General features: G+C 36.5%; 3 protein-coding genes across 3 annotated transcripts; all 3 read right to left on the reverse strand.

Moving 5' to 3' along the window:
- Positions 1–512: 512 nt before the first annotated feature.
- Positions 513–3449, reverse strand: LOC137737938 (probable peroxygenase 4). Its single transcript, XM_068477526.1, has 7 exons — positions 3256–3449; positions 2996–3106; positions 2834–2919; positions 1956–2050; positions 1347–1472; positions 1113–1262; positions 513–950 (listed from the first exon to the last, which is right to left on the reverse strand). Exons 1-7 carry the CDS (start codon positions 3293–3295, stop codon positions 941–943), a joined length of 618 nt encoding a protein of 205 aa, XP_068333627.1. The 5' UTR covers positions 3296–3449; the 3' UTR covers positions 513–940.
- Positions 3450–6968: 3519 nt separating this feature from the next.
- Positions 6969–14736, reverse strand: LOC137736396 (uncharacterized). The gene is made up of 13 exons (XM_068475672.1): positions 14170–14736; positions 13498–13615; positions 13012–13361; positions 12794–12925; positions 12623–12721; positions 11985–12490; positions 11754–11808; positions 10171–10460; positions 8301–8440; positions 8008–8133; positions 7808–7934; positions 7600–7660; positions 6969–7214 (listed from the first exon to the last, which is right to left on the reverse strand). Exons 1-12 carry the CDS (start codon positions 14613–14615, stop codon positions 7602–7604), a joined length of 2448 nt encoding a protein of 815 aa, XP_068331773.1. The 5' UTR covers positions 14616–14736; the 3' UTR covers positions 6969–7214; positions 7600–7601.
- Positions 14737–17949: 3213 nt separating this feature from the next.
- On the reverse strand, positions 17950–19694 carry LOC137735908 (nudix hydrolase 17, mitochondrial-like). The gene is made up of 5 exons (XM_068475260.1): positions 19418–19694; positions 18956–19061; positions 18760–18843; positions 18458–18586; positions 17950–18321 (listed from the first exon to the last, which is right to left on the reverse strand). The coding sequence occupies exons 1-5, from the start codon at positions 19489–19491 to the stop codon at positions 18190–18192; spliced, it is 525 nt and encodes a 174-aa protein (XP_068331361.1). The 5' UTR covers positions 19492–19694; the 3' UTR covers positions 17950–18189.
- Positions 19695–21276: the final 1582 nt, after the last annotated feature.

The following is a 21276-nucleotide window of genomic DNA, read 5'->3' on the forward strand; positions in this document are numbered from 1 at the left end:
AAATGGTCAACAAAGTGCGTGGTCATTAAACAGAATAAATGGTATTATTTAGTGTCCAAAAATAAAATTAGCATTATTGATTGCTTATAGATGAATGAGAACTCAATGGAGCATTCGAACAAATAGGTGAAAACCCACATTCCATATTTTATAAGGCCCAAGAGACCGTTAGACCTACGTTTCACAACCCATATTTTGTGTCATCCGTGAGCCAACGGAATTGGCATGGATCAGGCTTTCTGTATTAAGATGTCAGTAACTGCAGAAAGTTCTCTTGTGGTCCTTGGTTGAGTAACGTTTGTTTGAATAAATTAAGGAATATTTGAAACACAAACAGCATAGGTGGGTTGATTTTAACCGTTGATGTACCAAGACACCAACGGTTATGTTTAACCCACGTGCATAGCTGCAGACTATAATATTTAACTGCATGTAAAAATCTTGAATTACTCCGCCTTCAACATTCATGCGCGCTCAATTCCCCCTCAATTAAACACATAATTAAACATGCGACGTCTAACGCAAGCCACTGCCATGCAAATATAGATGATTAAACGGAGTACAGCAATCGAATCATTCATGTGTAATATACTATTTCACTGTATCAATACAAATATCAAACACTACAGATCTCCCCCACGGGAACAACTAGTTGCGAGGTCTTCCGCAGTCGTCGACATTCAAAACACGTGATGTCTATGCAACAAACAACTCAAGCCGTAGAGGAAATTGTGTGGTTGGTATGGAAATCGAAAAATAAATAAACGAATCAACTTATAACTTATTTACACACATGAATGGATGAACTAACAAACAACTTCCACGACCTCTAAAACAATATCAACACACAGCGCACAATATAAACACCGGCATACTTTCGATCATCCACCGGGCAGGGCCAAATGGACAACAGCAGCCTATACAATCTGCCAAACTTTTTTCAGACAACACTGCATCAAGAAAAAATTAAAAAAATGAAAACTCCCAAATATATAATTCGTCTTGCTTGCTTCACAAGGTTCATTTACATGTAGCCAGTAATTATTAACTCGTTAAAATGCTTAGGAACATATTAATGAATCCAGTATGGTTGAATAATTAGAACTAATTACTCTTTCTTTTTGTCTCCGCCGGATTTTTCCTTCTCCATGCGTTCGAACAAGGTTCCGTCGTAAACAGCTCTAACGGTATCTTTGTGCAGCAAACCATTCTTGTCCTTGCAGAGCACGTATAAGATCTTCCATTCTGTATAGGCAGCAACCCTGCATTTCATATTCCATCGTTAATTTAGTTATGTTTTCTCTTTTATATTTCAGCAGGACATGAAATATGTATGATAAACTTACCATCCTGCATAATCCTTGGGAACCCTATTAGCCTTTAGCATGCCCATCAGTTCATCTGATGTCAACGAATGTGGATGCGTATGGGCATGCTTTGCAAAGATTTCTTCAAATTTTAACGGAACAAACCTGAAAAATTGTAATTGGAGAAAAAAAATTAAAAACAAAAGAGCTGAAAACATTGTCCAAATGTCAAAAGGAAGGTGATTGGACAGAGGTGAGAAAAAGTAAGAATAAGAGTAGTTAAAAAAGGCTAATGCTTGTGTGTCCTATGGAGAGGACTTGTGCTCCCGTCTACGATTAACGAACTTTTACCGTTCAAACATTATAATCGAAATCGTTCATTTTTTTTATCATTATCTTGATTATATGTGCAAAAACTTATTTAATTTGGAGATCTTTTAGTCATTCATAAACATAAAACAGATGAACATTTAATCATAAGATTGCTACTTGTAATCAAAATTATTGGTTGGTTTAAATAATTTAGTTGTTCATGTTCTGCAAGCAATAACAATTAAAGCTCTTTAATACGACATCCAACAGACTATATGTAATAGAAAATTATTTTACACAGAAAATTGATATCAATTAATTAATTAATAATTATACCTTCCTTCTGTATCATAGACACCAGAGTCACTGCCATGTTTGGCTTTATGGATGTTTTTAACTTCAATTGGGAAAAGTAGAGAAGGAAACTTTCCCTGCACCAAACACAGAAGCAGAAGCCACGTCACTTCTACTCAACGTAATAGCAGCAAACGTGTCGAAATAGACAGAATTTATTCCCCCTATTACGCATGTTCTTTCTTCTTTGTTTGGTTAATGCGTCACAATATTCTTATAACAACGCACATTCAACCAAATATTCAATAATAATAGTGTAAAACAAAGATTTTTTAAAAAGTTGCGACGTACAATAATTTTACAATTTTGTAAACAAACAAGAATTTTTTCTAATATGAATTATTCTAATTTATAGGAAAAAGTATAGAATTCGTTTGAAAGCATTTTCAAATGAACCTTTAAAGTAATAATATATTGTTTTAACAAACAAGATTACAACAGTTTAGTCCGGATTTTCTGGTAAAGGTTAAGCTAAGTTGCTTTAGTGCGATTGGATTTTGCCTCTATCTATAAACATGTGGACGTTAGTGTTTGACACATGTCCTAAGGAGTTGGTCATATAATATTGGCAAAGAAAAAGTTGGTGGCTCAGAAAACAAATATTCTAATCTGGGAATGAAATTTTACTCTTTGCCGCCGGCAACACAGTCTAAAGATTTGTCCTTGTAAAATTTTCCTTATAAAAAGTTTTTTTACGAAGTGAGTCAATCTCGGGAGTTCCGATGCTTAAGAGTTTTATTTTTTTTTTTTTTTTTTTTTTTATTTTTTAAATACAAGAGAAGAGTGAATCGAACTCATAACTTCCGATGCATAAGCGAATGATAACCCTGGTGAGCGGAGTATGAGAGTGAGAGAGATACCTGGCGAGTCTTTTGACTGAGGGCCGCGTTGATGAGAAAGGCACTGGCTGTGGACAACAAAATGCCACACCCGATCGCACGAAAACCTGTAATCACAGAGATTATCACTATTAATTAACCGGTTTTAAAGAAGGAGAAAGGCAACAAATAATTAATAAAAACCTTGAAAAGTTTCCCAAGGATAAACAATGCCATCGTGGTTCCTGTCAAAGAAGGCTACATGTCTCTGCAGAACGTCCTGTTCGTTGGGTACGAATTTCCCACCGTTATTCTCTGCATGCATCACAATTTATGCCGATATTAATTAACATATAATTCACTTCAAAACATATATAAACCCCTTATTTAACTCTAAGCAAAACGGCCGGAAAGTTCATGAAAACCTGGAGAGAGAGAGAGAGAAATAAAGAGGAACTGCATACCTTGCTGCTTATTGTTTTCTGACAGAGAAGAGGAACCCATATTTTTCAGAAGGATTGAAAGCTTGAGAGGGGAGAAGAAGGTAAATCTGATGAATTAAGTGGAATGGCAGTGAAGGAGAGTTAAGAAAAGAACCGATCGACAAATCCAACCTAATAACGAGCGGAGCAACTTTAGAGAGTTGTGGGGGTTTTCTTACCTGAAATGTCTGGTTTTCAAACACACAAACTAATTTATTTATAAAGGCTAAAAAGCCAAAAGAAGTAAAAAATTTAATTTAAATATCTGGAAAGGCTGGTGATAGATATTCTACAATTATTGGAAACTATTGTGTTGTGGACGCTTAGCGGTGCAATAACGTCCTAAATGGCACGTCCCCACGCTGGCCCTCCACGTTGACGATCAATTAGCAAGTTTACTGCAAAATAAAATACAGATGAACGAATTGTTTTTTTGATATTCTTTAGTTTACAAAATTTTATGTATAAGATTATTCTTTTTAAATTTTTTTTTTTTTTTTGTAAAATACTATAAAAAATTAATTTTATATAAAAAAATCAATTACCACACACGTCTCACTAAATTTGGTTTAGGAATATTTCTTTACTATTCTTTTGACAGCAGAGTCATAGACATAGGGAAGCGGTGGGAAATATGTCCTTCTCTTAGACTCTCTGCTTTCTAACAGGAGGAGGGCATCTTCCCAACGGCACTTCAACAATTTTTCAAACTTTTATTTTCTTTATCTCTTTTTTTTTTTTGTTTTTTTTATATTTTGTTCTCTCATCAAGCTATCTATTTCGGAGAATCCTGTAAGATTTTTCGCTATGATATCTTAATTATTGTTCTTATAGCATGCCTTTTTGAAACGCTTCATGTTATTTTCATTTTTCTTTTATTGACAAAGATATTCTAACTAATGAGATTTATAGGTATTGCTCTTCTTAATATTTTTAAGACATTCAAAATTCGAATTTATTTGTCTCTGAATTGAAAAAAAAAAAAAAAGAAGAAGAAAGAAGTTTCGTTGTTAATTTTAGATAGAAATCCGATGGATGAGCATTGAACACACATCCAATTGTGTATACTCAACATGCATTATTATCTTATAATTACATGTTATAGTGCGTTTTTAATTACGTAAAGCATATATAATAATTATTAGCTGCATATTTAACGTACGTACGCAACCCTACCTTAAAACGATGCTGCTGAAACCAAAGACATTAAACTAACACACGAATAATATACTTTGATGTACAGAATTAAATAAATAATTAAACAAAACGGAATACAGCAAACAAGGAAAGGCAAAGAGCGTGATTGGTGAAGTGCTTTCTTGCTTTTGCTTTACAGAAACAGATAACAGATAAACGATGCTGCTGTTAGCTTTCACGTCACTTCCGAATTGTCTCAGCTCTCAGCTCTCAGCTCTCAGCTCGTATCAGCTCTGAGCTCACCAGGTGTGAACGCTCCTCCTTCAATGTTAGCCACACGCACATGACACGCAGCAGTCATGCGGAAAAGATGGCCATCGATTCGAGCCCACTACCTTTCACTGTGTTTTCTATTTCTTCTCTTTCTTCTCTTTCTTCTTTCAGAAGGCAGAAGCTTCCCTTCCCTCCCAACAAGTTCAAAACAAACGTCCCAATGACTGAAGCTGCGCCCTTTGCATCTTTCATTGTGTTTTTTGTTTCTTCTCTTTCCTCTTGCAGAAATCAGAAGCTTCCCTCCCAACAAGTTCAAAACCACAAATATCCAAATGACTGAAGCTTCTCCATTTGCATCAAAACCTACCTACTGTTTTTCACTCTTCTTGTCCTTTGCAATAGGATATCTTATACTAAATTTATTTATACCACAGTCGAACATTCCCATAAAAAAAACTATAGCCTAACCTTTTTTTTTTTTTGAACAAATAATAGTATATGTAGATTCTATACCAAAATAGTGGGAGAATGAGCTAAGCTTTACAATTGGCTAGTAATGATATGGTTCAAATTCGCCTTAGGTGAAAATCAAATTTAAAATCTCTCACATTCAAGTGAAGGGAAATATCACTACACGTAGTACAGTGCTCTAACTAATTCAACTAAATCCATGTTTGTCTTCATTTCTATTTTATTCAATCTGCTAATTTGCTAATGATATATTATTATCGGGTGCAACTTTTTACCCTCTTTCTAAGTCTTTTCCATCCACAATGTCTCCATAAATGGAGGAGTTGGTGATTCTCCTTTTTGGTTGCTTCTTGCTTGACAGCTAAGATAAAGTAATATATTGTTGGAAAGTCTTATTTACATACTTAATTTGATCTCGCAATGAAGAAAAAAAATTTACCTCGCAAGCATCCTGTTAATTTTTTATTATTGATTTTTATTTATTTATTCGATTCGATGATTGAAAATTGAGAGAAGGGTATGAAAAATTAAAATATGTGTGAATAGCACTTCCCTATACTGTTTTGGGACATGAAACTTTACTTTAATCTGTTTTCATGGTAAAGTAAACATAAAAAATGACATAGTAAGCAAACACTACTAAAAGAATCCAGGAATATCGTGTGTGCAGACACATATACTTGTTCTAGAAGGCCGTAAATAATGACATAGATGACCATAACAACCAGGTTGTCGACATAGACATTGGGCTGGTTTGATATTGCTATGCTTTAAAAAAAAACTGATTTTGCTGTGCTGTGAGAATAAGCGACTGTGAAATAAAGTAGCAGAGTGTTTGGTAAACTTTTTTGTAAAAGTGCTTTTGAAAAAAAAAACAGTATTATAGTGTTTGGTAAACTTTTATGTAAAACAAATGTGAAAAAAAAGCCGATTTTTCAAAGCTGGGTTTTGCAACTTCTTGTTTTTGGCTTTTTTTCACCCCAAACTGTGAAAAAAAGCTGAAGCTGAATGTTTACCAAACACAAAAACATCTCCCAGCTTTTTTTGATACCAGCTTTTTTCAGAATTACTTCAGTACCAAATCAGGTCAATGACTTTTAGTTGACAGCCGATTTTATGGAGAATCACATTCTCAATAATGCACGTGAAATTGGAGAAAAGCAATTTCAAACAACTTTGTAGAAAAGCACATTCTTGTGACTGTAGAAGTGATTCTGGCCTTCCACAGATTTCCTAAACGAGTTCATACACACAACACCCATTAATTAAGAAGTGGCGGTGTCACAAACCAATCATCTGATTATCCGTGGTTTAACTTACATTACAACACGTAATTGAGTACGTCGGCTGCTTCCATAACGAGTCTCCAGTCAAACAAATTTGATCACTGTTTATCTCCTTATTTTTTATTTCAAGATTTCCCTTAACTTATACGGTTAAGCAAAATAGAAACATATTTTTTAGGATATTTAAAGGAAGAGGGAACAAATGTTGGTATACCGAGCAGTTCTTTAAACCTCAAAAGAAATATATTGAAACCGTCTTTTTCCAGTATGTAACGCGTAGAACAGAAGAAAACGTTTGCTTTGCTGGAATTCTGAGCACACCTATACAATCTATATATATCCTTAAAACCTATGCGTAACACTACATATACTAATATAATAGGGCAGCAATCGAAACGTTCAGGCGAACAAAGATTATGTTTAATTGTAAGTTAATCATTTTTCGACCTTTAAATCCTCCCGGGATTTGCGGGTTCTAGCCTACCCTTCGCTGCGATGACGACTTCTGTAAATATTGATCCTCATCCATAACAAACATCATTGTCTTGATTAGAATTCGAATTCAAACTACAGGGCTTCAGACATGAGATGGAAAACAAAAGGTATTGAAGAATTGGTACTTCGCAATCCATTGATTCATATAATTACATATCATTTACCCGCTTAAACAACTCGGTATTTGGAGCGGTTTCAAGTGTTTTCGCGATCGAAAATCTACGAAACAGCCAGCCAAATATAACATCCTCATAAACCTAAAGAGCGGTCCGTCCAATTCTGCAAATAACACAATGCTGTCACATTCCAAAACCACAAGGTAAATATTCAGTATGCAATGGACTTATGTACAAATCATCGGAACACAACACGATGATATCTCTCCTTATCAAGGACTTGTATTCAGCTACTATAAAATAAGGTGGTTCGTGCTCAAAGTACAAACAACGTGTGTGTAATGTCCCCTATTATATCTGTAGGAAAACATCACATTTATGTCTTTCCACCAAAGGCATATGTGATAGCAGAACAGAGATTACAGCTCATCGTTACGGATGGAGCAATCCTTAATTACATTAGACATGATTAGCACATTGACGCTGCTTAACAAGTATCATTCAAAGTATATACTATATAAAGTATCGTATATTCATTCAAGTCTGACCTTTAGATAATGCAACATTTCACCACAAGCCCCTTTTGATCGACCCTTCCCTCTTCATTCCCTGAAAATACATATTCAAATATTAACTCTCCATTTCTCTAGATGATATGAACAGAAGGAAAACAGAAGCAATGCAGTCCCGTTAATAAAACTTAAATACATAAAAAGGTAAAGCATGTTCAGCAAGAAACAGCCGAAACTAACAGACCTTCGGGTGGCTGAGCTAGCTTTCGGTTCTGTGGTGACATCATCTCTTTCTTCAATTGTGTCAATATGTCCTCCATCGTATATTCCCTTTGCCAATTGGCAAGCATGGGGAAAAGACTGGGTTCAACCTGGTAATTTGGCCACCCATCAGCTTGTTTCAACTATAACAAAGGAACATACTTGAGGGTAAGAATCACCTACCACTCCAGAATCATGATTGACACAGGTCATGTTTATCCGTGTTTGGAACCTAACAGTTGGCGGATTATCTGGATAATCCTTTCCACAGAACAGTTTCAATTGGTAAATGCGCCCTTCGTGCACAGTCTAGCAAGAAGCAAGATCAGCAAGACATTAAGTTTCTTTATTCAAAGAACGATGTTGTTTCAATGCAGCTTGCCATGATTTGTTTCTTTTTTTTTTTCTATTTTCGAAGTGCATGTACGAGCAGCAATTTACCCAAAAAAGGAAACTAATGAGAATAAGGAACCTACATTTGGGGGCCCGATAATTGTCCCTGTCCATGACTGCATATAAACATCATCAGCATCATCCATTCCATAGCTAACAGTGCCATCCCCAATTCCCTTTTCACCCCTCTCAAGCTCTTCCAGTAATCTGAAATTCCTGGGAACTACACAAAAAAAAAAAAAAAAAAAAACCAAGACACATGATTACAACTCTTGCATCATGTGATCATAACAAATGTCATACTGTAACAAATAATCACAAAAGAACTGGAATAAGACAAGTGTTTAACAAAAAGGATTAACATATCTACTCGGTGTAACAAAGAAAACCAAAGGCAGCTTCAGTCACAAATCTCATCAAATTCATGACAAAATTAGAAGCTAGTTCAACAAATACCAATTCATACAAGAGCATAGGCTATCTAATACAAAAAAGGGGAATACTCCAGTTACTCTCCGTTTGTAGTCCCTTATATTTTTCTAATGAAACTCCTGACAGAAATACTTTTATCGGGTTCTTAATAATAGCAGAGGTTCTATAAATTCTTTTCAGGAAAGAAATAGAACATTAGCTAAAAATAGTAGTTATAATTTCCAAGCAAAGGAGAGATGAGAAGTGTTTGCAATAGTACGATAAAACACTACAATTTCAGTTCTAATTCTCACTTGCACTCTCTATGGAGAACCCATCTGAGAAATGGTTATAGAAAAGCGGAACCACCCTTGTGTTAGGAAAAACATGGCCACTGTCGCCTGTCCAAAAGTAATGGTATTTCAAAATGATCTTGGTCCTCAGAGTGCTCCTTTCCAGAAGAGATGTAAAAACTCATGCTAGCTTGAAAAGTTTGAGAAGTAAATTGTAATATCTGGATACCCAATCAGATACCCTTTTTAGAGTGCCTTACTTAATGTTAACGATAAAGATGAATAATCCTATCTCTCATATTAGAAATTACATTGCGTCCCCTGTAAGAGAAGGATTCTAAAAATTTATGAGGCATTTGTTTTGGCGCTGGTGAATCTGACCTGAGGTAAGATTCAACTATGAGTATATGTTCGGCTGGAGGGTTGTGGAGGAACTGACATACTGGGTTCTTCTAAAGACGGCAGAATAATGGGCAGCCCTGTTTATGGGAGAGAATGCAGGTTCTTGCATTTTCATTGCAAGGAAGTACATTATTCAGGAAAACCATTTACGGAAGACAACACTTTAGAATAAAACAGAAATAAGGGAGAAAAAAGAAACGGGTGACCAAGGCACAACATGACTTCTGAATCTATATCTAATCACGCTACTAATTGTCTCAAGAATATCTGGTTCTGTTAATCTATATCTTATTTCTCATAACAACGAATTCGGGAACAATTTAAATCACAATTTTCGGCCAAGAGGAAAGATTATCCAAAATCACTGGCATTCACATAACAGGGCGTCGGTACTCTAGTGATTAGTGAGGGGTTAAAGATGAACCTCAAAGGCTCAACCGTATACATTATCGTTACATTTCCACAACCGATACAAACTTCATCATTCCTTGTCAAATTAGATTCGAATGATTCGATCCTTGGAGGACACTTTAGGCTAACAAATCTAACATTGATTTCATACCAACATCGATTCGCACGTGGTTCATAACCCAAAAAAACCAATCAAGCTTACAACTTACCCTATAATTCAGGACAAAGCAACCAAATTTATAACAAATTAAATTCAAATTAATCCATTTTACCAGGTTAACAAACAAACAAACAAACAAAAATGCAATTAAGCTCAAACAAAAACAAAACTCCGATTCAGGAACACAATCAAAATACAACAATTAATCTGGATAAGCTTGGACGAATGTAAAATGAGCTAGAACACTGAAAAATCTAGGGTTTTTGGAAAGCTCACCGACAACGCTTGATCCTTCGGATCCCATTTCTGGGGGTTGAGTTTTGCAGAGTCCGGATTTAGGTGAGATGGAGAGAGAGAGAGAGAGAGAGAGAGAGAGAGAGAGAGAGAGTAGCAGAGAGGTTTTGATGGTGGATCCAAGGCTGCAGGAAGTCCAACTACGGTTCGCCGAGGGCAAAGTCGCGCATGGAGGAGAAAAAAAGGATAAAAAGCAGGAAGAAGAATAGAGGAGGAGGAGGGACCGAGTCGAGTATTCCTTGAACTGAGGGTGTATTGTTATTCTTCTGCACCTGCGCATTTCACACGTTCATCAATCACCACAGTGGGATTTCCATTATTCCGTACATACCGGGAGAGTAAGTAGAAATCGGACCGTAGATCTGGCGGTAGGGAATAGGGATCATTGGCGGACAGTGCATGGAAATCGTATCCTACACTTTCTCTTTTTTAATTGGTTGGATAGTTTTAGTAAACGACAAGAACCTGGGATAACAAAACCAAGCCCAAGGGACCAAAGACAGCAAGGCCACATGTAACTAAGCAGTGAACAAAGTAAGAGGCCCAGATTCTCGCAAAATGTAGGCGACCAACACAAGAAAAAAAAACGCGAAAGCGATTTTTACATTCTCATTTTACATATCGAAGTATTTTTTTCGGAATTTATAATCCGCAGTTGATTTATCTCTGAATTTTTATTTTAGTCAACCACCTTTAAACTTTTATTAACAGTTCAATTCTTGAGATTATTTCCAACGGTGAGTACAAATCTGTTCATCATCGGGTGTTGGCAAACCCATACCATGAACCACGGGTGTCAGTTGCAGTGTTTTTCAGTCCAAGCAATAGAGAGGACACATATGGCCCATTGCCGGAGCTGGTCTTGCCGGAGAAGCCGGCATTTACCCGTCAGTTTACTCTTGCAGAGTTCATGCAAAGGTTCTTCAACTTCAATGTCATCACCAAGCTTTTCTTTTTTTTTCTTTTTTTTTTGTTAAAGTGGGATCAAAAAAGGATCGCCAACGAGAAACTTTTATTAAAACACACATTTACACAACAAAGAAAGACCCACTTTATTCCTATAAACAAACAAGGAGCGGGCCTAAAAACAAAGAAAACACAGAAAATAAGCCCAACAAGAAGTCCACACACAATAGAACGTCCAAGAACCATCCATTGTGCTCTCCCCCGCCGATCCAAGAATCAGCTAGCTATCCGATTCTCCGTCCACCGCTGATCATCACCTCCACAGACGCCACTTGCGCACAACCATCAACAAGAGATAGTTGGCGAGAGAGAAGCCAATCATCAGAAAGAAGCTCCAGGAAATTCCTGAGGAACAACGCTAGAAACGGCAGACAACAAGGAGAACGTGGTGGTGTAGGAAACACCCGAGCCGAATAAACACCAGAACTCTACACACAAACTCAGCAGAAAACATGGCTGACAAGCGAAGCAAGGAAGGACCGTGAAAAAGGATATCCACGGGGATTGAGGAATTGGAAAGGCCAGAGGGGAATATTGGAAGAACCATCAGCAGATGGAAGAGGAGAAGAAAGAAAAAACAAAAACAAAAGACCACCCACCGATCCCAGTCGCCGCTAGGATCGACGACACCAAACAGAAGCACAATCGGGAAATCTCTCACACAAAATGGTGAGAAGCACCCTCAAGCAGAGGGAAGGACTGTAGCCGCCTACCGACACCCTGATTTATTTATTATTATTCATCACTAAGCTTTTTAGAACATGCGTTAATGACTAAAGCTTACAAATCGAAATGATGTGCTTTCTAATCTAACCCAAACTATTTCTGACCTACTGATGGGTGCCTTGGTGTTTCCAGTTTCCCATCCCCAAACCACTCTGACATTTCTTCATCGTCGGTGGAATCAGAAAGCTCCAATCGTTTTGGAATATTGACACTGGATTCGTTATTGTTTGCCTTATTCATCAAGGCGCCTTTGCTCCTCTCTAACATCTTCAACTTCCACAAGTCCCTTTTTTTCGGATTCTGAGACAACTCGGTCCTACCTCCTGCGATGGGAAAATCTACCAACCCGGAAGCCTCATTCCATGAGTTCGAGCGATCGCAGTCGTCTTCTTCTTCGTTTACAAATCTCCACTTATCCGCACCTCTAGTTCGACTTCGTCCATATTGACTCGTCTCAGTAGTGTGAGGAGAACTCAAACTCTTAGTCCTAGGGTAGCTTCCGTTGTCGTGTACAGGTTCAGCAGAAGCCTCTGAAGAATGTACTGCCTTAGGCCTTTTATGATCGCATTTTAAGCACACCATGTTTCTCTTAAAGTTGATATAATTGCACCTGCACAAAAACAAATCTCTAATCATATACAGGACAATTAGAATTTAGATATATGGAACCACTTCAAAGTGAAGCATTGATTTCCAAAACAAAAACGAATGAATGCCAATTGCATTCGGTAGAGAAACTCACGAGTCGCACTCCCACTCCCCGGGATTTATCTGCCGCTTTGGAGGCTTCTCTTTGCATTGTAAGCATCTACCGTTCTTTGCAAAATTTAAGAAATTGCATCTGTAAAGGAAACTAAATGTCTTAATCTCAACAAGAAAAGGAATTACAAGTTAAGATCTTAGCAGCCATTACTTGTCACATATCCAGTCCCCCTTCTTCAACGGAAGATGATCTTGATCCTCTCTTAGACGTGTCAGTCTTTCTTGGGAAAAATCATCGCAACGTAGGCACTTGATATTTCTAGCAAAGTTTAGGAAGTTGCATCTGCCAAAAGAAATATTAATAAGGATTAAACAACCAATCAAGATTCAATAATCGTAAACAATTACGTGATCAAGCTGCCAAATTACTTGGGGCAAAGCCAGTCGCCTGGCTTCATTGGAACATTTATTTGGCTCTTTTCTTGTGGAATTGAATGGTCCGACACCGAAGCAACCCTCTTTATGGTTGTACTTGTACTCTTTGGGGGATTGGAGTCGATGTTCTGAGTGCTGTCCTCTACCATCTGTTTCAGTAGCCGTCTCACTGATTCTTTGACCATTTTGTTTAGACATGGCTTGTTCTCCACTGTACCAGTAGTGGGATCAAGCCCATACGTTAACAAGAAACGCATGACATCCACTGTGCGCCCACCTTCATCTTCCCGTGCCTTCACGTACGCTCTCTCACAGTCTCCTCTCAAATTGCAGGAGCTGCAAACCTACTAAAATGCCTGTTCTTATTAGATATGACAATTCCTAGTTATATCTCAAGCTTTCTTCCTATTAAATCAAAAGAAGACTGAAAATATAGGCTCATTCAAATAAGAGGAAAATACTCAGAAACTAAGCACATACATCTCCTTCATCAACACCCACATAAGCCCTGAGACGCTTTCCTGAGTTGACGACTTTCCTATCGAGGCTCGGGCATCCACATCGGGCAATGATCCGGATATCTGTCCTTGACAACATTCTGGCAACAAAGGGTAATGAACAAAGGTGTAGAATACAAATATCATATTTCAAATCCAAGTCAGTAAATAACATCTCGCCTTCAAAAACAAGACAATCATCCATTCATCCTTATCATGCACACACTTGAAATGAAAACTGCAAGCTTAAAAGTTAATAGTAATGGCGAGCCAAAACGATCTGAGTCATTACGAACTCCACCTACAAATTCCGCTGCCAAATCTAAACATGCCGTGCCTCGCATCCCACAAAGTTTCAATATCAAACAGGTTGCATCACAAAAACTCAAAAAACGTTTCTGGGTCGTAAAAGCACTTTCTGGATAAGCAGTAAGCACCTTTTCCAGGAAGCACTTGGGTGCTTATGAGCATAAGTGCTTTCTGCATGAACAGTCCCAACAAGCCCCAAAATACGCAGACAGGAAAACATTTCATCACAAGCTTTGTACTCAATGTAAATCGTTTTTCAATCCAAAATAATTAAATTCACAACCTCAAACTTGAAAAGAATAAGACTTTCAAAATTCATCCCTTCATACCAAAACATCACCATTACCTCAAAAGACTAGACCGGTCCCGAGCAAAATTCAGACAAGCGGTTCGAATACGGTTCGATTCCTTCGGACCCACTTCACCGTTCCGAAAAGGGTTCTCGTCGCCATCAAAGTATCCTCTTTTCAACAAGCACTCCATCAGCTCCACCCACTCCCGCCACGGATGCGAAATCTGAACCGCACAACATTCCCCACTGGCCGGGCCGCCCTGCTCGGGGGGTTCACCAACGTCCGGCGCCAATTGGGTGATTATGTTTGTGGGTTTTGAGTCTCTCGACGATTGAATCTCTATAACTTCGTTGACTATGAAGTCGAGCTTTGCATTGGGAGCTAGGGTTTCTCTGAGGCTGTGAAATTGGGAAATAGGGGCTAAAAATTTTGGTGCTTTGAGGTGGGTTCTGAGGAGAGGATAGAGAGAACCATGGCCGGCTTTGAGAAGCTTGTACATTTGACAAATATTTGGTTTAGGGTTTTCTGGTTTTGGCGGAAAAGGACGGGGTAACCGTTACATTTGTTTGAAGTTATGAACCCTGATTCAGGGTTTACATTGCGCAACAGAAAGGCGTATAAAGATGGTGATGAATTGCTTTTGAGAACTTTTGAAAAATAGCCAATTTCAAAGGCACGAATTGAATTTTAGCCTAATCTTCTAATTCTTAGAGTATTTCTAAAAGAAATGTCAAATTTTAAACATTAAAAGATAATTGATAGTTTATATGGCAATCTGACATTTTGTACAATATTTTACTTCATCCGATATATCAAATAATAATATCATTCTAACAAAAAATAAAACACTTAAGTAAAAAATCTTAATTATAATACTAATCGTCACCGTCTCATCTTTCCCTGTCATTTTTTTCACAAGAAGCGCCGGTCCTAGCCTGCAACCCCTTTCTCATCCTTTGGGACCAAGTCCCGCAGCGAACCTGAAGAACATGAGTTTTGGCACCTCGTGTTCAAGAGAGAAGAACCAAATCTTGAATTTTTTTATTGTTGCTTCTCTTCTAGTTTTTGTTTGACAATTTTCACAAACCCAACAACAACAGCAATGATGAAACATTTTTGGCATCAATTTCCTTTGTTTTGGCAAAAATCTCAATTCTCAACCCAAAAACAATGGTAAATCATTGATACTTTCCCGAATAGTTTTATCTGTGGGTGTTTCTTGTACTTTACAAGGTATGGTCTTCCAAACCCACCTTTAACCTACAAGAATATGTTATTATTTTTTGTTCAGTTTGTTGGTTTTGCACTTATAAGGTGTGTGACTGCTGAGAAAATGGGGGGCAAAAGTCAAGTCATAAGAAGCCTTCTTGTTTTCCCTGGTTTTAAAATGTTTTTCTTTTAGGATAAATGAAATTTGAGAAATTTGATTGTAGTGGGATTAAAGTGAGCACAAGTATTGAACTTTGCATTCTACATTCAATTTGAATTGAGATTTGCTAGGACCAGTGCTTGCTGCCCGACTATTGCACCAACTGTAGCAGCTCAAGCTTGTGTGAAAGGAGAGGAGAAGAGGAGACGGAGAAGATTAGTATTACTAAAGGGTAATTAAGACTTTTTACATGAGTTTTTGGTTAGAATTATAAGAAATTAGAAATTTTGGCTACAATTCAATTCGTGCCTCTAAAATTGGTTATTTTTCAAAATTCCCATTTCTTTTAGGATAATTTGCATCAACGTCCTTGTAATTTTTTTTTTTTATAATTTCACTATCATCCTTGCGGACTGTTAATTTTCAGTTTTGTCCATGTAGTTTTTTTGTTTTTTGTCTTAATTTTTATGCACACTGATATTTGAGCAAATTTTGGACTAAGTGACATAATATATCAGCTATAATTTGGTATTTAGTATGCGAGTCAAATTTAAGATTTGAGACCTCTCACTAACTAATTTAAAGTTGAACACTTAATCGATTGAAGTCATTGGATAACAAATGATAAAAACGAAATCAATCTACAAACAACGAACTAAAAACTCAAATAAACTACAATCCAAAGTATGGTCCAGAAAATTAACATAAGAATATTAAAACTGTGCTAGAAAATGTAAAACAATGAAATTTTGTTCATTCTATAAAAGTCTGTGTTCTTTGGTTAATGGTTTTCTACAATTGGGATTTTCTAGGGTCTATTTCAGGTATTTTAACTGTTAGATATTTGTTTAATGATAAAAAAATCAAGATCTGACGGTTAAAAAGTTCGGAGCACAGAGCACCATAGAAACTTTGTTGCTGCAAATGTCGCAGTTCAAATGGAAAAGTTGTTGCATTGTCCGCGACAGTTTGGATTGATACAAACTGGGTTGTGAATGAAAGGAAAACCACCAACACTGTCGGATTGGATAGAACTATATTGTCCATGGCTGTTTCTTTGTTCTGGTGCATACGAAAGGTCATAAACTGGTTGTTGAATGAAAACCAGTACTGGTACTGTTTAGTTGGACTGAACCCGTAGACCATTGAAGGTTTTTGACCTTAACAACATGATCCGTATTCTCAATGATTTCTACGTCGTCGTCACTGTCGTCAGCATGTGTTGTCAAGGGTGAACTTCTAGATTGCCGAGGAAAATCTCGATGACTTTTCACCAAACAAGCCTGCATTCAGAAAAGTTTATCAATCAAAGGAGCAGCCATTTATTGGATAAGATCGTTTGTTTTTTGCGATTAAGGACGAATTATCGATATTGTATTAATAAAGTCTTTACATGTCAATAATTCATTATACTGACTTTAGGGTTAATTTAGCGGTGATGGTTGGTGTACGTAAGATGATGAATATGAGTACGCTAGGTCAAAAAATAAATAACTAAACAAATAAAGGAACTGACATGTTATTCATATCAACGATATCAGTGTCCTACACAGATAACTACGTTCTGAGCATTGAAATTTTGATGGAAGAAGAATGATGTACAAACCGTTGATAAACGCATTGGGGCAGCGGCGCAGGCGAGTTCTAGTTGTTTCCGCAAAACTTTCTCGTCAAAATTAGGGTTTTCCACATGAACATTAGTTGTAGGAGCAGCACTTATCTGATTATCATGTGGTGACAATTCTGCCAACACATTCTCTAAATCCAGAGTTGATTGACTCTTGGGCAAATTGTTGACCTCTTGAGGAGGAGGAGGAGGATGATGAGATTGACCAAAGAATGGTTCAAGCTGCTCATTCTCTGACACGAGAGAATTTTCGGCATACCACCACATGGTGTTACTATTGCAATCCATAATTATTTTTCTTTTGGTGTAATCTTTGAATTGTAAGAAGGAAATTGACGAAAACAATTGTGCCAAATATATAGAATTGGTGTAGTTAGGGTTTCCTTAATATAATGTTTTAGGAATTAATTAAGCAGAAAGACATAATCTATTTGGTTTAGGAAGCAGTTATATATATCTACTAATTAAATTCCGAATCCTTGATTGGATACGAAGCTGAGATATTTGTATTACATACCAAAGCCTACTCAAACTTTTACCAAAATTAAGCAATTTCATGGCAACTGCTGTACTAAAGTACCACATACGTACCTACCGTAGTTAGGATTGCCACATAAAATTTCTTTCACGTAATTTTTTTTAACTATGGCAATCCTAACGGTCTCTGTAGTAGGTAATATTTTGTCAAACTTTAAATTAGTTGGTAAAATATCGCAAAATTAAGTACATGTTGTAAAACGAACACTACTGAATTGAATGCATTGAATTCATAAAACTATTAATTCACATATATGCATGTACATGTACATATATCCTGCAAATTTTCTTCTCTGGTCCTTATTTTTCAACACATCAACTTTCTCTCTCTCATCAGAAGATGGAGAATAGCAACTTAGAGACGGGCGACAATTAAACACTAAAAATAAATTATGATAAATAAAAACTAAAAAACTAATTCCCTTTTTACACTTTGGTCTGTTTTGGAAGTTTCCCCTAGAACAGTCCAATTTTCTGGCTGGACGGAAACTTCTTCAAAGCAATTTCTATGTACAATGCGAGGGATTCTTGATTTGTTAATTAATTGAGAGAACAAGCCAGTACATTCTCCTCCCCTTGTTTTTGTTCCGAGGTCAGCCGTTCGACCAAAATGTCCAACGCTTCCTTCATCCACCAATGTTGGCATGCCTCTCTCGCCTTCGCTGCAGTCATCTATATAAAATATTTGGATCACATAAGATTTATTGTTTAAATCGAAGAATCATTGTCTAATAATACAAAAATAAAAATAAAAAAAATAAAAATGTCTGCATATAGATCAAATTGTAATTTGCATCCACAATCATACCCATATTCTTTGTCGTACATTCTTCTCAGGCCAAAGATCTAGTTGCTCCTTGACAAATAAGGGAAACATGTACCCTTCATAATATGTCTCTTGGCTTTTGCTCATGAAACACCATTTGCCCAATTGACACTGCCATCGTATATTACAACATAAAATTAGGACAAAATTTTTGCCAAAATGGAACTTAATTGCACGGTAGAACATTAATCCCAACATCAACGACAATAATTCGACTCTCGCCTGCCCTCTTTAGCTCCTCAATCAAAAGCGAAATGGGAAGGAAGAAAAAGGAAGATACCAACCTCAACATTGCCTAAAACACCTGCTTCTTCTAGTGACTCTCTTGAAGCAGCTTCTTCTACGGATTCATCAAGTTCCCAACCCCCCTAAGTAATAAACAAATATATAGTTGAATTTGATGGATATATAGAGGGTAGAAAGCAATCCGATACCTCAAGAAATAAAATTAGAAATGAAAGGAAATTATATAATTTATACCTTAGGGAACATAAATGCATTGCCTTTCTGTGAAGTGATCACAAGAACTTCCAATTCGTTGCTAACGACACCATCACTGCCATCTTTGTATCTATAAGGTATGCATCTGCAACATTGAATATTAAGCAAATTAAACAAACTATTAATCATGATTACCTTTACAAAAATCTAAAATAAGGGAAGTCAATAGTCGGAACAATAAAAAAATCATAACCCAAATGGAACTTAAATGGGGACAACACATATGGATTTGTTCGACATGGATCTATGAGTCCATCCCATGGTGACGAGAGATTCTCATGTACATGAGATGTACAACCAGGTATACGTAAGAATTTTTTCTCTCTGCCATGAAAGAAAAGGAACATGAATGGAAGCAGCCAACCACTACTTTTTCAACATAACAAAACCATGTCAACAAAAGCTCAACAACAACAAAAACAAGAAGGAAAAGAGCTTCACCCTACGACTTGCCGGCGGCCCATGTTGTACCTCTGCAATTCCCTTCCCGTCCGAGAAACTAAACAAGTCATCATTTTCAAATCAAGGCTTGCAATTCTGATCAACCAAACTAATTGAATGCAGAAAAAGCCTAGAAACAAAGGGGTAAAGGGGTTGTTTGGAAATATAAATTGGCTAGGATTTGTTGTGTTATTATATCCCAATTCCAAAAAAGTTGATCGAGTTATATACTTATTGGAGGTTAAGACAGAAATGCAATTGTGCAATGTAAGTTCAGGTTTTGAGGCAGAGAGAAAAAGGAAGGGCTGGCAAAACACATCACTCGCTAATCGCTATATATAGAAAAATGGTTTTGAAGGGCACCGTTTCAAAATAACAAAACACGCCTCTCTCTCCCTCTCTCCATACTAATATATTACTATATTGGGTAGGTCTTCTATGTATCTCCTCTAGTTTATCATATGATCGTTAGAATGTATTTCCTGTAATGTATCCATATGAACGTTAAAAAAACTTTTTCGTGTTTCGGGAATTTTTTTTATGTAGATGTGAATACGGTATCTTTTTACGTGTTACATAGCATGAATAGACGATATAATTGATATATCTCATTTTTAACTTATATTTAAAAAATAATTATACATTTTAGAATTTGAGCAAAATAATAATATTATGTGACAGTTATTCATTGAAAAATAATAATTCTTGTGTCGCGGGTGCGTACGAGCATTGTCCCGCTGAAAAACTGTCTCGAAATATAGAAAATGAAAGAGAGTCCAAAATAGTGTCGTGGGTGCGTACGACATTCACATCGCCTTATAAGACGCATCTGTTTGAGAGTTTCCATGTCGTTTCCCAACAACTAGCCTTTCTCTTGTTATTAGTTGGAGTCCACGCGGCGAGAATTCACTGGGTGGCTGGAAGTTGACGGTTTAGAACGAGAAGAGATTTTATTAAAATTTGATTCAACAACCCACTTGTTTTAATTTCTTAAAAGTTATAATAATTTTTTGTTGTTTGATGAAATTTCAAATATTCGACTCAGTTAATCTGATGATTTTAGTGAAAGAGATCCGAAGATGATCTCTTCTCTTCTCGAACATCCTCACGTCGACGAATCATGGTCATGCCGATTACTTCTTACTTTTTTTATTTTTTCCCCTTCTAAGTTATTCAAGGTTTTTGCATTTTTTATTAGGCACGTGCATCCATCTCTAGTGACGAGTATGCTTATCTAGCTCATTACTTTATTTTTTCCTTTATCAATATATCTATTTGATGCAAGTGATCTTTTATTACGGTGGCAGAGAAGATTGTTGCCTTTACACCACAGCATAAGTTTAAATTTCGTTGGTTTCCTAATCTAACATATCTATCATTGACAAAATAATAATAATAATAATAATATATCTATTTGATTGATTTGGCATAAAAAGAGTTGCGAAGAAAATAGATTTTTAGTTAAAATGGTCTTTAAAATTGTCATTAACTCTTTTGAATGGTTATTGAGATTTAAAATTGATTGAAGTGATACTAAGATTGTACATTGTCAATCATTTTTTCTATGAAAACTCTCTGTTACATTGAAGAAACCACTAGTCAAGTGAATTGGTTGATTTGAAAAAAATACCCTAAATTTAACAGAGATTTTCACGGAATGACCAAAACGATTGACGATGGACAATCTTATGGACCACTTTTATTGATTTTAAATCTTAAGGACCAAATGAGGAGTAATGTCAATCTTAAAGATCATTTTAGCTAAAAAAAGGAAGAAAACTTACCTGAAATCAGTTTGCTTCATACTTCTTTAGATATAAGAGAAACATGTTTCGTTTTAGTTTCTTTCGTAGTCAAAA

The sequence above is a fragment of the Pyrus communis genome, chromosome 6 (assembly GCF_963583255.1).
Source record: "Pyrus communis chromosome 6, drPyrComm1.1, whole genome shotgun sequence".
NCBI lineage: Eukaryota > Viridiplantae > Streptophyta > Magnoliopsida > Rosales > Rosaceae > Pyrus > Pyrus communis.

Bases quoted from the DNA above. Each gene is read 5' to 3' on its own strand.
- LOC137737938 (XM_068477526.1), bottom strand. From the start codon at position 3,295: ATGGGTTCCTCTTCTCTGTCAGAAAACAATAAGCAGCAAG. The intron at 2,920-2,995 runs GTTTTTATTAAT...CTGTGATTACAG, and splicing joins TCCTTGGGAAACTTTTCAAG to GTTTTCGTGCGATCGGGTGT. The intron at 1,473-1,955 runs GTATAATTATTA...ACAATTTTTCAG, and splicing joins GTCTATGATACAGAAGGAAG to GTTTGTTCCGTTAAAATTTG.
- LOC137736396 (XM_068475672.1), bottom strand. From the start codon at position 14,615: ATGTACAAGCTTCTCAAAGCCGGCCATGGTTCTCTCTATCCTCTCCTC. The intron at 12,491-12,622 runs GTGAGTTTCTCT...GTTTTTGTGCAG, and splicing joins GGGGAGTGGGAGTGCGACTC to GTGCAATTATATCAACTTTA. The intron at 10,461-11,753 runs GTGGGTGGTCTT...TGAAATGCGCAG, and splicing joins CCTAGCGGCGACTGGGATCG to GTGCAGAAGAATAACAATAC.
- LOC137735908 (XM_068475260.1), bottom strand. From the start codon at position 19,491: ATGATGACTTGTTTAGTTTCTCGGACGGGAAGGGAATTGCAGAGGTAC. The intron at 18,844-18,955 runs GTATAAATTATA...TTTATTACTTAG, and splicing joins ATGCATTTATGTTCCCTAAG to GGGGGTTGGGAACTTGATGA. The intron at 18,322-18,457 runs GTATGATTGTGG...TATTTTATATAG, and splicing joins ATGTACGACAAAGAATATGG to ATGACTGCAGCGAAGGCGAG.